Source organism: Oncorhynchus kisutch, linkage group LG8, assembly GCF_002021735.2.
Source record: "Oncorhynchus kisutch isolate 150728-3 linkage group LG8, Okis_V2, whole genome shotgun sequence".
Taxonomy (NCBI): domain Eukaryota; kingdom Metazoa; phylum Chordata; class Actinopteri; order Salmoniformes; family Salmonidae; genus Oncorhynchus; species Oncorhynchus kisutch.
In genome coordinates this window covers 65,546,295-65,561,326 of record NC_034181.2, presented here as the reverse complement: position 1 = coordinate 65,561,326, position 15,032 = coordinate 65,546,295, and the positions used below count along the sequence as shown (strand labels likewise).

Here is a 15,032-nt window from a genome sequence, read left to right as displayed (position 1 = left end):
CATGTAACAAACAGAAGGAAACAGGGATTGTGCTACCTGAGTTTGTCCAATATAAACTCTAATTTGTTTCTAAATGTTTTCTGTTTGGAAAAAAGACAAAACATTTTGTAACAGAATAGGTGGTCATTCTGCCAAACAGTTTCTATTGGACAAATTCTGGTACGTTCCTCCGTTTCGTTTGTTTCCGTTTAAGAAATGTTTTCCAACAGATTCGGCTGAATGACTACACCCCTGGTTTATCCAAAAATGTACGTAATGAAGACCATGGCTAAAGAACAGACCAGTAACCTAGGCACTGCAGACACATACTTTGACATGTAACTCAATCATGGGAATACAGAATCACATTTTTGTCAAATTTATTTTTGTGCCAATGGCAGTTGTGAGTGAACATATTTTTTTTTTTAGTAGTTGGACTGTATAGCATACAATAACACAACAAACATGTCCAGAAACCCTCATTCACTGACATTACATTGGGCTTGGATGTCCACCACACTAATTAGGGAAGAAGGAATAGAGACAAAGCACAAGGTAATAAGAGCAAACAATTTAATGTTTAATGTAATGGTGGAAAAATTATTGAAGTAACTTATTTCCCTTAATAATGCAGATTGCAAGATTCAAACCATATGATAAAATGGAAAACAGTCAATGCCACCGGGACACAGTGAGACCAGACCAACAGACCAATCTGATTATTTCCCCAGGCTTCATCACCATGCCAACCTCTGCAGAGATCTGCCAGCAGGCGAGGTCACAATACTACACAGAGGTGCCCTCTGTGAGAGGGGCTGTCTTGTTGTCATCAGGCTTCATGGCTGGGAAGAACAGCACCTCCTGTGAAACAGAATTAACATCAGGTGGTTTCACAGACACAGAGTCCTGCTGAAGTGCATTCAAGTTTGTAGTGTATTGCATGTGTAAACAAGCATCAAAACAGTGTCCCCTACTGCATAATAATAAACATGCATGCCTAAAGCCTTGTTCACATTGGCAGTTTGAAGCGACTCACATGCAAATTCTTTTGCATTTCCAATTCAAATCTATTACTTTTCCTGCAGTCTGAACAGCCAAAAAGCACATGGAATCAAGGCTTGAAATATCTGGTTCCATGTGCTACAGTACAATGGAAGTCAGATACAAATCTGATTCCTGGCCATTCAACTTGTGTCTGAACAGTCAAATCTGATTTATTGTTTTTTCGACTTATTTGGCATATCTTGTTGCTTGCTAGCTACTCGGTTGACAGTGTGATAAGAACACGTGGTAGCTAACAAGCTTGTTAATGGTTTACAAACAAATGACTGGATGTTCTAGAAAGCTGAACAGCTACCTAGCTAGCGGACTGCTGTGGCTAGCCAAAAAGGACTCCTTTTGAAAGATGGATCATCTTACCCTTTGAGCCTTTATAAGTGTTCTTACACTATGACTTTGAACATTTAAAGCAACTGGGAAACATCCAAGGCAGACATTGTCGTCATCTTAGCTGCTACATAACTTCTGAGTGATAGGAAGCACAAGCACCACCACCAATCAGCCTACACCACTGAGCACACACCAGTCATTACTATGACAACTAGCATAGCCATGTCCGCAAATGACTGCCATCTGAACACCCCCCCCGATTTGGTCACTTGTAAATTCCTGTTTGAACACTCAGTATTCCAAAACAAACTTGAAAAACTACATTGATTTGAGCATTAAGGCCTACAGTGCTTTAGAGATTGCACAGGATCTATATGGACCTCTGTCTGTATGCATTGACTGTACCTTGATGTTGTTGGAGTCTGTGAGGAACATGGTAAGACGGTCAAGGCCCATGCCCCAGCCAGCAGTTGGTGGCAGGCCATACTCTAGTGCCGTGCAGAAAGTCTCATCAACGGACATGCTCTCGTCATCACCCTCTGCCTTGGCCTAATAAAACACAAAAATACACACAGGAGCTAGATGAAAAACCAAAACAAAGTAGCTCATCAAGATTTACAGGGTGGTGGCTCAAACAGGAAAATATCACAAAGAAAATGAAGCACCAATGGTAACTAAGTTGACGTAAGGCAAGAATCTTTGGGAAATGTGCCAGTTCAGTGGCCCCAACTACTACATTGTTTCTAGCATTACTCAGCCGACTCGCCCAGGCACACTGACCTTAGCCTGTTGCTCAAAGAGCTCCCTCTGTCTGATAGGGTCGTTCAACTCAGTGTAGGCATTACAGATCTCCTTCTTCAATACAAACAGCTCAAAACGCTCCGTCAGGCCTTTCTCTGACCGGTGCCTGTATGGGGAAAGATCAAGGAGAGCATAGATAGAGACATCAGCATTGACAAGCAGGGGCACTGCAAGACCTATGTTGACTCTTATTTCAAATGGTAACCTGCAGTCCATTGGAATGTGAATAAGAGCATTGTTGCTTGTTTTTAAATGAGTGTAATATGGATCGGAAGAGCTCACCATTTGGCCAGGGGGCTCATGATCTGTGGGTGGTCACAGATGAAGGTGGGGTTGATACACGTGACTTCCAGGAAATCTCCCACCAACTGCAGGGATAAACATCAACTTCAGTTTAGTCGTGATGTCAACAACACGGAAGGGGTATAGGAGGAGGGTTTCCTGATGTAAATTAGAAAAGGTACCTTGTCAAGGAGGCGGGCAGTGGTTCTAGGAGGAGGGCACTCCACTCCTTTCTGGGCACACAGTTCATCAAAGAATTTACGTGTCTCTGGGGTGGGTGGAGAGGGACAGGTCAGTAAGACAACCTAGGAAATAATATAATTATATAGAGGTATAGCTGTGGCACTGTACTGACCGGCATTCATTATCTTACCGTCACTGTCGTAGGTGTCAGCAGCTGGGAACTTGACGCCCATCTCCTTCTCCAGGTCGTGCGTCATGCTGACCCTCCTGAAGGGAGGAGTGAAGTCGATCTCATAGGTCGGGCCCTCTGGACCCTCTGGATGATACTTCACTTTGTACTCTCCAGTGATGTGCTTGACCATCCCTGATGGGAAGAGAGAGAGTAGACCAGTTAGTTATGGAACCTAGCAGCTACATACCTACATGTCACTGTGAGTAACACTATATATTCACATTCCAGAATGATGAAGCAGAAACACCCCCTTCATTCACCCGAGAGAAGCCTCTCTGTGATATCCATCAAGTCATGGTAATCTGCATAGGCCATATAGAATTCGCAGGTGGTGAACTCTGGATTGTGGGTGAGGTCAATGCCTTCGTTTCTGAACTGCCGTCCAATCTCATACACTCTGTCAATCCCCCCAACCACAAGCATCTGGGGAAAGAAGACACGTAAATATGAGCATGGAGTTGAAAGTGTTTTTTCATGTGTTATTGGTCCTTCCTCAGGGGACATGTTACCTTGTGGTAGAGCTCAGGAGCAATCCTCATGTAAAGGTTCATGTCTAGGTCATTATGGTAGGTCACAAAGGGTTTGGCCACGGCCCCACCAGGAATCAGGTTCATCATGGGCGTCTCAATCTGTAAGAAACGTGTGTTGTGGTTTTAAAGTCTCAGTTACCTATCTCCATCTATCACCAAAACCCTGTTTGTGAAAAATAAACCTTTAAAATAACTTTCCACATCAAAGAGAAGAGAGCTTTACCCCTCTTGAACTCTTAACCCGAACTCCTCCACACTCCAATGTAATTTTCCTGACAAACCATTAAATTATTTTTTTTTTAAGTGCTATTGGCTATTTCCCTCACCTCCAGGAATCCCAGCCCATCCAGGAAGCTGCGGAGGTAAGTGATGATCTTGGCACGTGTTACAAACTTCTGCCTCACATAGTCATTGAGAATCAGATCCAGGTATCGCTGGCGAAATCGTGTTTCCTGGAGGCAATGGGTTAGAGAAAGTGTGAAGATCCCAATTGTTTTACATTTCTTCTGCAGGTTACATGAATTAAAGGTGTCCTGTATCATCTCTCATTTATATGAAGGCCTGACATGCTTTCTGTATGTCCACTACAGGATTGTGAAGGTGCTCACCTTGTCCTTGAGACCAAAGTGGAGGTGGGGCAGCATGTGCAAGCAAGGTGAAAGCAGGGTCATCTCTATGGGAATGATGCTCAACTCGCCCTTTTTGGTCTTCCCTGGATTACCACGAACACCGATGATGTCACCACGCCGCAGCTTGTTGTTGATGCGCACAAACTCCTTCTCAGACTTGTAGCTCCTGATAAGAAAGATTGACAGACGGGGTTAGAAAAGATACATGTGGGAGTTATGAGCTCACATGAGTAGTGGAGTTCTGGGAAGGACCATGTTCTGTACCTGTTGGTTGCCATAACTTGCAGCTTGACGCCTTCCCCTCGCAAGTCATAGAAGATTAACTTGGCCCCGGACTCTCTCTTGGCATGAACACGACCTGCCAACCACAGAGTTTCACATATGTCAAAAATACAGATTGACCATCAAATGACAACATCATATTATTTCAAATCACAATATTTGAAAACAGTTGTTCTCAGTACCTGATACATTGAGGACAATGTCTGTTAGCTGGTCTCCAGGCTGTAGGTGGTTGTATTTCTCAATGAACCCTGTGAGCGACAGATCTACATTGTACTTGTGAGGGTATGGGTCCTCTGCTGTGCCCTTCAGAGCCTGGATGGCTTGAGTGCGGATCTTAAAGTATTGCTATTGGAATAAACAATATAAAGTGAGGTTAGTGCAAATGTACAAGAGCTCAATTACTGCAGCCCTATTTTTGAGAAATATATATTTTTAATCTTCTACTAAGATCAGCAGTCAAATGTTCTGAAGAAAATCACAAGAGGGAGGGAAAGACGATCATAAACATCCATATAGCTCACGTTAGGGTCCAGGGTCTCCTCATCTGCCCCGTATGCATTCTGAACTGCCTGGTCATTGGTCTGCTTCTGCTCAACCTGCTCTTTGACTTTGGCTTCCTTCTCAGATGCCTTCTTCTCAGCTTTCATTCGCCTCTTCAGCTCACTGACAACAACAACAACACAGACACAGAGGGTAACATCAGGGTATCTAGTGGACTCAGCATCGAGGTTGAGGACTACTCGGGAGACTACTTTATAAAGCCATACAAGTAATTCCTAAAAAGGGAATCATTCATGACAAAAGGTTAGTTGTTTTTCTCACTGAACGGAAAAGCCACCAACCTTTTGTCACCTCGCCAGCGATTCCCCTGAATTAGAGCTGGGACTGACACTGTGCTGGGGAGAGCGAACTTTACCCCCTGAGCCCTGACCCCAAAGGCTTGACACACCTGGTGCCTGGCAGTCCTGACCACCAGAGTCAGCATGGTGATGCAGGCTGACCTACTGTGCTACACCAGTCAATGACCAGACCTGGAGAGAGACACACACACAGCTGACTTATTTCTGTGAATTTGAAACATGGGAACAACACTTCACATGTTGCGTTTATATTTTTGTTCAGTGTAAATGGGTTTAGTAACACTGGTGTAAAGTAAGTAGAAACACTTTGAAGTACTACATAAGTAGTTTAAATATTTTTGGACTACTTTTACTCCACTACAATGGAGTAAAAGTCGCAGGACTTTGCAGTTCGAAAAGTCTGCTGTCATTTTCCTATGGCCCTGATATATATCGGGGGTGTCTCTCTATAAAAGTCCCTGGCCTCACACCAAAACACAGATTTAAGAGTCAAACTATCGTTCAAAATCAACAACCAACCCTTGTCAATGTTGATGTCCTATTTCGGGTCGTGATTCGGTTAAGTTAAATAACAAAGCAACTGATTTGCTTCTTTTCCGTTTCGCCAGCCTCCCAGAATCTCCATCCGAAATTCCAGAATTTACAGAATGACTGTAAATTCTCTTCTAACCAGTGATATAAAAATTATCATATTCCGTGTGTCATTTGAATAGGGAACTGACAGCGTTTTAGCAACATTACTTTTTAAAAACATTTTCTGACAATGTGACCAGTTAGATATGGTCATTTCCACATCTTAATAAATTCATAGAATGATTGGGAACAACATTTGAAAACTATCACAATGTAGAGTGGGAAAGTGGCCATGCATTTGGAAAAATAATAGATACTGTCTCACCCAGGACCGGAGTCTACGCAGACTGGTGCAGAATAACCAATCAAAGCCAACAGTAGGCCTTTATGCCACACATGCCTCCTATCATTCGATTTGAACTGGACTGTGTTTACAGGCAGTAGCAACGACGCGATTTTAGATCATTAGAAAGCATTCGCCAAAAGCCACAAAATACACCATTTCTACAAATATTTAAATATCATCGGAGTCCTATTGATCAATCAACCATGAAAAGGTAGGCTCCCTCTTCCTTAGTTATGCACATCAACAACAGCAAGATCAACAACTAATGCTATCCAGAGCGAGATTAGATGAACACTCTTAAACCATTGCCTGGCGATGCATGCTTGTCCCCAACGCACGTTTGACAACTGAAAGGGAACTTTCTGGCACGCACAGTTGATCGATGCCAAATACATTTGATTGACAACTAAGTAAATTGTTGGTAAATTACCTTCAGTGTGTCAGTGTGCTCTGGGTCGTTCGTAAATTCAGCGCATTGTCAGGATTGTCTGTTTGTAAATTCAGAGTGTTTTTCTCTCCAAGTATTCAGAGCCACACACACACTACACTGGACGCTGTGGTTGAGGAGTAGGGTTGATCCGAGCGTTCCTCACAATGGCAGTCAAGCACCAAGTCAAATGGCCACCTCACTCTTGACCATTTTACTCGCCCTAGCAGAGCTGGTTAGGCTGTTTACATGTTATTTAGAGCGTTAGTGACTAACTGCACTAGTGGCAACAATTCATCAGTTATTCTGCGCTCTGGAACATTCAGACGAGAGTGCTCTGAAATCGGAGTAGATAGCCAGAGTGAATTTACAAATGCAAGAGATATGCTAACTGGATAATAGTTGTTCAAGTTCAGCATAGTTAACTAAATAGCCAGCAACGCGATCCACATTTATTGCTAGCTGAACAAATGACACCTGTATCTCTAGTTGTAACCACCAAAAACAATATGGGGAAAAAGGTCAGTCACTCATCCAATGACATCCTCCTTAGCTGGCTAGCTAGCTACCTAACGTTAGGCGCCATGCTTTTAGCTTGCTAAATAAATAGATTTGCTAGTTTATTAGCCATGTTATGACTGACTTGTGATCATTGCCTTGCTAGTTATATTGTATTGGAATTCCCAGGATTATTTCAATTTCTTCATATTTGTTGAGTAGTTAAAGTGCTGTCAGTTCAACTTTAAACAGAGCATACAACCTAATCATTTGCCTGTTCTATTGATGTTAATGTGATATGAGTGACTAACAAAATAGTGTTGCTTTAAAAAAACTTTCTACATTGGCAACCCACTTTTTAAAAAATCCAACATGTAGCTGGCTGTTTTCTACAAGTTGTCCTCTAACCAGTGATATCCACATTATTCCCAGATTCCATGTGCTTTATCAGTAGGGTTCCTTTGAACAGGATTTGCAATCTGCCCCCCCCCCTGTTCTATTGATTACAACTTGATATCGATATGAGTGATTGACAAATAAGTGTTGCATTTCCCTTTGTTTTGGCGAACCCCAAATCAAAACGTGAACCGTTTCAGGAAGCTAGGCGAATGTCGCACGTCACTAATTCACAGGTGAGGCATTTAAATGTAAAACATTTTTGGGGATAAAAATAGAAATGCATTCTGGAACGTGAACTTTCATGTGCCTTAATAACAAACTTGTATGCCATCTGTAAATATGAATCAAATTGTTAAATTCCGAGCCTAGTTGGTTTAGCCAAGGAAAAAGTCAGGAACCTTCCTGCTGACCATGATTGGCTGAAATAATGGATGGGGCTGGACATACCGAGAGATGAGTTTGGATTGGTCTGTAATGTAGCATGCTTCTGTCTATAACATGAGCTGCTCATTACGTCAATCTGTTTGTACTGTATGGGTTGGGATTATGTTTCATTATTTAGCTAGCTAACCTTTATATCTAAACAAAAGACTAATTCGCCAGATGATTACACGACCCATCAAGTTAGCCAGGTGTGTCTGGGGATGATTACAACGATCTATTGTATTTCATTATTTTTGCTACTACTTTCTGTCAAACATGGTGGTGGCAGCATCATGGTTTGGGCCTGCTTTTCTTCAGCAGGGACAGTGAAGATGGTTAAAATTGATGGGAAGATGGATGGAGCCAAATACAGGACCATTCTGGAAGAAAACCTGATGGAGTCTGCAAAAGACCTGAGACTGGGATGGAGATTTGTCTTCCAACAAGACAATGATCCAAAACATAAAAGCAAAATCTACAATGGAATGGTTCAAAAATAAACATATCCAGGTGTTAGAATGGCCAAGTCAAAGTCCAGACCTGAATCCAATCGAGAATCGTGGAAAGAACTGAAAACTGCTGTTCACAAATGCTCTCCATCCAACCTCACTGAGCTCGAGCTGTTTTGCAAGGAGGAATGGGAAAACATTTCAGTCTCTCGATGTGCAAAACTGATAGAGACATACCCCAAGCGACTTACAGCTGTAATCGCAGCAAAAGGTGGCGCTACAAAGTATTAACTTAAGGGGGCTGAATAATTTTGCACGCCCAATTTTTCCGTTTTTGATTTGTTAAAAAAGTTTGAAATATCCAATAAATGTCGTTCCACTTCATGATTGTGTCCCACTTGTTGCTGATTCTTCACAAAAAATACAGTTTTATATCTTTATGTTTGAAGCCTGAAATGTGGCAAAAGGTCGCAAAGTTCAAGGGGGCCGAATACTTTCGCAAGGCACTGTATACCTGACATCGTGAAAACAGCTTTGTCCTGTCTAATCACGTTTGAGTGTCAAAAAAAGTGAAGCATTTTCATTGACTTTTGATAATGAAGTACAGTTGAAGTCAGAAGTTTACATACACCTTAGCCAAATACATTTAAACTCAGTTTCACAATTCCTGACATTTAATCCTAGTAAAAATTCCGTCTTAGGTCAGTTAGGATCACCACTTTATTTTAAGAATGTGAAATGTCAGAATAATAGTAAAGAGTGATATATTTCAGCTATTATTTCTTTCATCATATTACCAGTGGTTCAGAAGTTTACATACACTCAATTAGTATTTGGTAGCTTTACTTTTAAATTGTTTAACTTGGGTCAAACGTTTTGGGTAGCCTTCCACAAGCTTCCCAAAATGGGCCAAAATAAATTTTGGCCCATTCCTCCTGACAGAGCTGGTGTAGCGGAGTCAGGTTTGTAGGTCTCCTTGCTCGCACACGCTTTTTCAGTTCTGCCCACACATTTTCTATAGGATTGAGGTCAGGGCTTTGTGATGGCCACTCCAACACCTTGACTTTGTTGCCCTTAAGCCATTTTGCCACAACTTTGGAAGTTTGCGACCAAACTTTAACTTCCTGACTGATGTCTTGAGATGTCGCTTCAATATATCCACAACATTTTCCTACCTCATGATGCCATCTATTTTGTGAAGTGCACCAGTCCCTCCTGCAGCAAAGCACCCCCACAGCATGATGCTTCCACCCCCGTGCTTCACGGTTGGGATGGTGTTCTTCAGCTTGCAAGCATCCCCCTTTTCCCTCCAAACATAATGATGGTCATTATGGCCAAGCAGTTCTATTTTTGTTTCATCAGACCAGAGGACATTTCTCCAAAAAGTACGATCTTTGTCCCCATGTGCAGTTGCAAACCGTAGTCTGGCTTTTTTATGGTGGTTCTGGAGCAGTGGCTTCTTCCTTGCTAAGCGGCCTTTCAGGTTATGTCGATATAGGACTTGTTTTACTGTGGATATAGATACTTTTGTACCTGTTTCCTCCAGCATCTTCACAAGGTCCTTTGCTGTTGTTCTGAGATTGATTTGCACTTTTCACACCAAAGTACGTTCATCTCTAGGAGACAGAACGCATCTCCTTCCTGAGCGGTATGATGGCTGCGTGGTCCCATGGTGTTAATACTTGCGTACTATTGTTTGTAGAGATGAACGTGGCATTTGGAAATTGCTCCCAAAGATGAACCAGACGTATGGAGGTCTATCATTTATTTTTTGAGGTCTTGGCTGATTTCTTTTCATTTTCCCATGATGTCAAGCAAAGAGGCACTGCGTTTGAAGGTAGATTAAAATACATCCACATGTACACCTCCAATTGACTCAAATTATGTCAATTAGCCTATCAGAAGCTTCTAAAGCCATGACATAATTTTCTGGAATTTTCCAAGCTGTTTAAAGGCACAGTCAACTTAGTGTATGTAAACTTCTGACGAACTGGAATTGTGATACAGTGAATTATAAGTGAAATAACCTGTAAACAATTCTTGGAAAAATTACTTGTGTCATGCACAAAGTAGATGTCCTAACCAACTTGCCAAAACTATAGTTTGTTAACAAGACATTTGTGGAGTGGTTGAAAACTAGTTTTAATGACTCCAACCTAAGTGTATGTAAACTTCCGACTTCAACTGTACATGGCCTCACATGTGTATCCTTAAAGAGATTGATGTGGCTAGGGCTTAAGAGGGTGGGAACTACGCTGAATGGATATAGAGAAAGAAGAGCTCTCCAGTAGGTGTACCAAAACATTCAAGGGACATTAACTTGTAAGTGGGGTTACAGTGTAGTGTATGATATACCATTTTGTAGTTTGTATTTTCATCCAATGTAAAAAACACTATTTCAAATGTTGCTACATAAGACCGAATTGAGGTGGTGGGTCAAACATGCATCACTTCACAATGTAGCTGGCTGTCTTCAACAGGTTGTCCTTTAAAGCCAGTGATGTAAACAACATTTCCAGTTTCCGTTTTCTTGCTGTGTTGGTCTCAACAGCGCATATGTAACAGTATAAGTTTAGACCGTCCCCTCACCCATACCCGGGCGCGAACCAGGGACCCTCTGCACACATCAACAACAGTCACCCACGAAGCATCGTTAACCATCGCTCCACAAAAGCCGCGGCCCTTGCAGAGCAAGGGGAACTATTACTTCAAGGTCTTAGAGCAAGTGACGTGACCGATTGAAACGCTATTTAGCGCGTACCACCGCTAACTAAGCTAGCCGTTTCACATCCGTTACACATACAATCTGATTTCCCCCTTAAATCGCTATGAGTGTTTAATATATCACAAAATTTGTCTGCATATTGATTTGGACACTTAAATGGCTCAATGTCAAAACAGAGTTTATCAAAAGTTCTTGTCAACACATAAATAGCATATCAGTATGACCTGAACGGTCAGGAAGCAGCATCATCATTTTCAATTGGTTTTTAGGAATAACTTAACATTAATTTCCAATTGAATCAGGTTAAAACTGCTGAATGAGTCCAAAACCGTACTGTGATATTTTTTTTGATAAACCGGTTCTCACTATCTCAGGTATGCCCTGTCTAGTCAGTGTTAAAAAAGTAATACTTAAAAAAAAGTACTTTTGAGAATTAAGTATAATTAAAACCAAATACTTAGACTTTTACACAAGGAATATTTTACTCTTAACTTTCACTTGACTCATTTTATATTAAGTTAACTTTACTTTTACTCAAGTATGACAATTGGGTAATTTTTCCACTGAGTAGGAAGAACATTTTCACTATCATTCTGAGCTGATCAGTCAGACCATGTAGCCTAGAAGTAATTTAGCTAGCTAAATCCACTAGCTAGCAAGCCATCCCATTGCAGAAGTGGAATTATAGGATAATTCGCTTGGATGCATAAAGCTGATGAGTTCAATGTTTCCCCACATAAATAGCACACCAGTATCACTTGAAAGGTTGCTGAATTTGGCACGCAACTCATTACGGTTAAGCTAAAAAGGCTAACACTACTTTAGCTAAAACGTGGTTTTGTTCATAAACCTACGTGAAAACAAGAAACTTCAAATCAGCAAATAACCATGGGTAATTTGTACGATGCAATATGGGTTTTGTAGTCATCTACGCACAGAATAGGATGATAAGCATGCATGCGTGCACATTAAAGGACTACAAGTAGCACGCGCGATATGCAACTTGAACCGAATGGACCATTGGAATTTGTATGCACATTAGCTATGGTAAACTTGTTTTTCCATCGTGCTTTATCTGAACTGGTGCAACAATATCCTACTACTTGTATCGTTTAATAACAAGGATGTGATCCACACACACCATCAAAGTGTTGCAAACGTCTTCATAAATGCTGTCCAAAAAAAGAGTGAATCGACAATGGCTTACTTTTTGCTGAGTTTCTCTGCATCCACCTCGGTAACGTCTGCCATCTTATTTTTCTCCTTCGCTAGGCTTTGTCGGGCGTTGGCATCCAACGTTATGGTGCATTACCGCCACCTACTGTATTGGACAGTGGGCCAGGGAGAAACTAAATTCTACCTGCCAGCCACGTTTCTCATTAAAAAATATTAAAAAATATTTGAGAATGTATATAATGACGTTCTACTCAGTATACTCTTTAAACTAATTTCCTGTATTCCCTTCTCCCTCATACTAGATATCAGCCTCTCTCTTTCCCTCTCATATTTCCCACACTGTATCAATACATGCTCCACTATCTCTGTTTCAAAATCAAATCAAATACAAATGTATTTGTCACATGAGCTGAATACAACAGGTGTAGGTAGACCTTACCATTAAAATGCTTACTTACAAGCCCTGAACCAACAATGCAGTTTTAATTAAAATACTGCAGTTTTAAGAAAAATATTTACTAAATTAACTAAAGTAAAATGAATAAAAGTAACAATAAAATAACAATAACTACGCTATATACAGGGGGTACAGATACTGAGTCAATGTGCGGGGATACAGGTTAGTCGAGGTAATTGAGGTAATATGTACATGTAGGTACATGTAGGTAAAGTGACTATACATAGATAATAAACAGCAAGTAGCAGCAGAGTAAAAAAAGTCGGGGGAGATCAATGCAAAAAGTCTTGGTAGCCATTTGATTAGCCGTTCAGCAGTCTTATGGCTTGGGAGTAGAAGCTGTAAAGAAGCCTCTTGGACCTAAACTTGGCGCTCCGTTTCCGCTTTCCATGCGATAGCAGAGAGAACAGTCTATGACTAGGCTGGCTAGAGTCTTTGGCAATTTTTAGGGCCTTCCTCTGCCTGGATGGCAGGAAGCTTGGCCCCAGTGATGTACTGGGTCGTACACACTACCCTCTGTGGCGTCTTGCAGTCGGAGGCCGAGCAGTTGCCATACCAGGCAACCAGATGTTCTCGATGGTGCAGCTGTAGAACATTTTGAGGATCTGAGGACCCATGCCAAATCTTTTCAGTCTCCTGATGGGGAATAGGTGTTGTCATGCCCTCTTCACGACTGTCCTGGTGTGTTTGGGCCATGATAGTTTGTTGAAGATGTGCACTCCAAGGAACTCTCAACCTGCTCCACTACAGCCCCGTCAATGAAAATGGGGGCGTGCTCGGCCCTCCTTTTCCTGTAGTCCACGATTATCTCCTGGCAATAATCACACTTTCCTGTTGGAGGTTTTCCTACCAAATATAAAGTCTTATTCAACTGGCTGTGTCCCAGCCTTAATCTAAAAATAGCCTCCTCTCTTCTGTCCATTCCTGCCGTCCTCCCCGACTTTCTTCTGTACTTGCAATAAATGCCTGCTCTTAGTATCTCTATTCCACTGCTCCTGCCATCTCTGCATCATCACTGTCCATATCAGGGGATTTGCCTCTGCCTTGCTCATTGAAACTACAACATCAACATCCCTGAACAAAGTGCTTCTTTAGCCAGTACATCAGCTGTCTCTTTCCCCTCCACCCCAACATGGACTGGAACCCAAGTAAATCTTATTTGTATACCCATTTATCTAATCCTGCAATGGGCTTGTAGTACATCATAAAGCAGGTATTGTCTGCTACGTGATCTAAAGGACTGAAGACTCATCAACATTGCACATGAATCGGAGCAAATAGCTACTCTGTCTGGCTTGACTTCTTCAACCCACTGCAAGGCCAACAGTATGTCCATCAGCTCTACCGTATATAAAGCCAGATGATCTGTAATACGTTTCCTGAGTGCCACCCCACATTCCTGCACTACAAATGCTGACCCAGTGTGTCTGTCCTTGGATCTTTTGAACCATCTGTGTAAATGGCCACAAAATCTTGATACACAGTATCCAGAAGTCTCTTTAACAAATCAGATGGATCAACACCCTCCCTATCTTTCCCTAGTCTCTCCAATACTTCTAGGTCAACTACTGGAGGCGGGAGTAGCCATGCAGGGTTTACAGGAATAGCTACCGTTGTACTAAACTCCCTTCCAAACATCCCCCTCGCCTGAATATTACCCACCTACCCAAAGCTTGTGTTCTGTCCTCGCTCATGTTCCCAGCATGCCTGTAAAATCCCTTTCGCAGGATAAGACAGCCCATGTCCCTGTAGGTTGACCCGATAATTCAGCTGCTGTCTCCTAATCTGCAATGGCATGTCCTCCATCTCCATCTGTAGTGCAGACACTGGGGAGGTCCGAAACGCCCTCTCCATATTCTTTGCCCCTCTATGACATCTAGACTTTCCAATGAGGTCCGGACTGCCGAACCATATGCTATACTGCCATAGTCTATTACAGATCAGATCAATGCAACATACAGTACATGGTCCTCAATGAGGAATGCCCCCCACATCACATTTAGCACCTTCTTACACTTTCCCACCATTCTCTCTCTGTGTTCTGCCCAGGTCAGTCTAGTGTCAAAGTATACCCCAAGGAACCTGAAGGCCCCCACCAAGTTTCTCGAATATACTGTAACCTCAAGCATACCTCATCACCCACCTTCCTCCTGGTAAAGAACACTGAGTTTTCTCTACAGAAAACCTGACTCCCCACATCAATGCCCACCGCTCTACCTCATCAATTGCCTCCTGTACCTTCCTGACTATGTATGGCACATTTCTTCCCCTCTTCCATAAGGCGCCATCATCTGCAAATAACGACCTCCCAATATCCGGCCGTACCTGATAGTACATCATTGATCATGAATGAAAACAACAAAGACCTAATTACGCTCCCATGCGGTGT

General features: G+C 42.1%; 1 protein-coding gene across 2 annotated transcripts; it reads right to left on the bottom strand.

The window, feature by feature from the left end:
* Positions 1 to 342: 342 nt before the first annotated feature.
* kars1 (lysyl-tRNA synthetase 1) lies at positions 343 to 12,336 on the bottom strand. Of its 2 annotated transcripts, XM_031830898.1 has the most exons (15): positions 12,218 to 12,324; positions 5,153 to 5,341; positions 4,832 to 4,973; positions 4,490 to 4,655; positions 4,290 to 4,383; positions 4,005 to 4,191; positions 3,723 to 3,848; positions 3,376 to 3,495; positions 3,127 to 3,289; positions 2,825 to 2,998; positions 2,634 to 2,719; positions 2,452 to 2,537; positions 2,149 to 2,275; positions 1,774 to 1,917; positions 343 to 840 (listed from the first exon to the last, which is right to left on the bottom strand). In XM_031830898.1, the coding sequence occupies exons 2-15, from the start codon at positions 5,293 to 5,295 to the stop codon at positions 766 to 768; spliced, it is 1,833 nt and encodes a 610-aa protein (XP_031686758.1). In that variant the 5' UTR covers positions 5,296 to 5,341; positions 12,218 to 12,324; the 3' UTR covers positions 343 to 765. The 2 variants fall into 2 exon arrangements, with proteins under 2 accessions (XP_031686758.1, XP_020344648.2); XM_020489059.2 differs by lacking the exon at positions 5,153 to 5,341 and having other exon boundaries at positions 12,218 to 12,336.
* Between the last annotated feature and the right edge of the window lie 2,696 nt (positions 12,337 to 15,032).

Bases quoted from the DNA above. Each gene is read 5' to 3' on its own strand.
- kars1 (XM_031830898.1), bottom strand. From the start codon at position 5,295: ATGCTGACTCTGGTGGTCAGGACTGCCAGGCACCAGGTGTGTCAAGCC. The intron at 3,849-4,004 runs GTGAGCACCTTC...CATTGCCTCCAG, and splicing joins ACTTTGGTCTCAAGGACAAG to GAAACACGATTTCGCCAGCG. The intron at 2,720-2,824 runs GTAAGATAATGA...CACCCACCCCAG, and splicing joins TGACACCTACGACAGTGACG to AGACACGTAAATTCTTTGAT.